Source organism: Amphimedon queenslandica, unplaced genomic scaffold, assembly GCF_000090795.2.
Source record: "Amphimedon queenslandica unplaced genomic scaffold, v1.1 AMPQUscaffold_6022_Cont22016, whole genome shotgun sequence".
Taxonomy (NCBI): Eukaryota; Metazoa; Porifera; class Demospongiae; order Haplosclerida; family Niphatidae; genus Amphimedon; species Amphimedon queenslandica.
In genome coordinates this window covers 1-1,788 of record NW_003553683.1, presented here as the reverse complement: position 1 = coordinate 1,788, position 1,788 = coordinate 1, and the positions used below count along the sequence as shown (strand labels likewise).

The window sequence follows — 1,788 nt, the reverse complement described above, 5'->3', positions numbered from 1 at the left end:
GCTAGGACCTTACGTTAAGCACCTTGCTAATGTAGCAGTGACGTCTTTTGCTAATATAAATCGACTTATGGACGAAGGAAACAAAGCAAGGTCTGTGATTAATGCTAACTGTATTTAACATTATTATTGTTATTACTATCATCTTGCAGTATGGTATAATCCTTTAAAATAGTGTTATTATTGGCCTCGCCAGCAATTAGCATGGGCGAGGACTATGTAGTTAAGTGTATTGTCTGTCATTCATTAATTCATTCATTCTGTCCACCGCAACTCTCACTTTGAGACTGTGATTTTAAAAGGGGCTCTCCTACATTCACCAGAACTTCTACATGAGCTAGAAAAAGTTACATGTACTTTCTACTACATTTTACATCTACTTTATTGTTATTAGTTTTAATTTATTTTTTGTCTGTTATTATACATTTATTTTTCGAGAACTGTTGCAGCTACTGACATAAATGAGACCAGCAGTAGATCACATGCTGTCTTTACTATCATACTAACACAAAGGAAGAAAGACTCTCTGACTGGACTGGTAGCAGGAAAGGTATATGTGGGAGCAATTATTATCCAATTAGGTGTATAGCATACCATTATTGAAACTCCCTCTGCACAATAAGTGATAAGCCAAGCTTTATGAATATATTTATTTTGTTACTGGTATTGCTGCCAAGATGTCAAACTAAAATTATTTCATTATTTATATTAATCAATGTGTTTTTTCGTAACGATAAAGGTTAGCAAGATTAGTTTAGTTGATCTGGCTGGTAAAGAGAGAGCTAAAGACACTGGAGCTGAAGGGAAAAGACTTCAGGTAATTTGTAATGGACACTATATGCACTTGAACACTAGCACTAAATCCCTTGTGCATAAATCATAGCAAAATATTTTAATTTTTTATGTGCATGTAACTCAAGAAATTGGAGTCGGAATTGGCTCAAACAATCTACCCAGTATAAGAACATCAGTATGTATCAGAAAATGTAATAAAAATTGGGGGTGATTTTATAGTCATTTTTCAGAGAAAACCATTGGCTATAGTACAGGGTAATTTTCAGATTTTAGCACATTTTTTATAATGGCCATAAATCAAGAAATTTAAGTTGGTATTGGCTCAAACTTTCTACACAGCATAAGGACATCAATATGTATCAGAAAATGTAATAGAAATTGGGTGTGAGTTTGGAGCCATTTTTTGAAAAAAAGCATGGGCTATAGCCTTGGGTATGTACACTTGTAATTACTTTCATGGTAGGAAGGAGCTAATATAAACAAGTTGCTGACTACGTTAGGTATAGTCACTCATGCTCTTGCATCAGCCAAGAAGAAAGGAGACTTTGTACCTTATGGAGACTCAATACTTACCTGGCTACTCAAAGAAAACCTTGGTATGATAGTGTAGCATATGGCATAGAGTTGGATGAGAGAAGGGAGAGAGGATAGAGATTAAGGTATACATGTGTATTCTACACCTTTAATTGTCTTTTTTAGGTGGTAATTCCAGGACATCTATGATAGCTTCCAGCAGTCCAGCACAGATAAACAATGAGGAAAGACTCAGTAATGTAAGGTGGTGTATCCGTACATTGATAGGTAATAACATTAGTACCATTGATATACACATATAGATATGCTGATCGTGCAAAGCAGATAATGTGTGAAGCTGTTGTGAATGAGGGTCCTAATACTAAAGTAATGTTTACTTGTTTATTTATTTATGTATCAAAATATTAATTTTTTTTATTTATCGATTTCTTTATTTTTTATCTATTTATTTTAGTTGATATG

At 33.8% G+C, this 1,788-nt stretch overlaps 1 protein-coding gene across 1 annotated transcript; it reads left to right on the top strand.

The window, feature by feature from the left end:
• Window positions 1-4: 4 nt before the first annotated feature.
• On the top strand, window positions 5-1,692 carry LOC100636261 (kinesin-like protein KIF1C; the record flags this gene model as incomplete). The annotated part of the gene is made up of 6 exons (XM_003391792.1): window positions 5-90; window positions 436-547; window positions 737-814; window positions 1,256-1,388; window positions 1,492-1,570; window positions 1,629-1,692. Coding segments are annotated over 6 exons (552 nt in total), but the record flags the coding sequence as incomplete, so codon positions are not given.
• Between the last annotated feature and the right edge of the window lie 96 nt (window positions 1,693-1,788).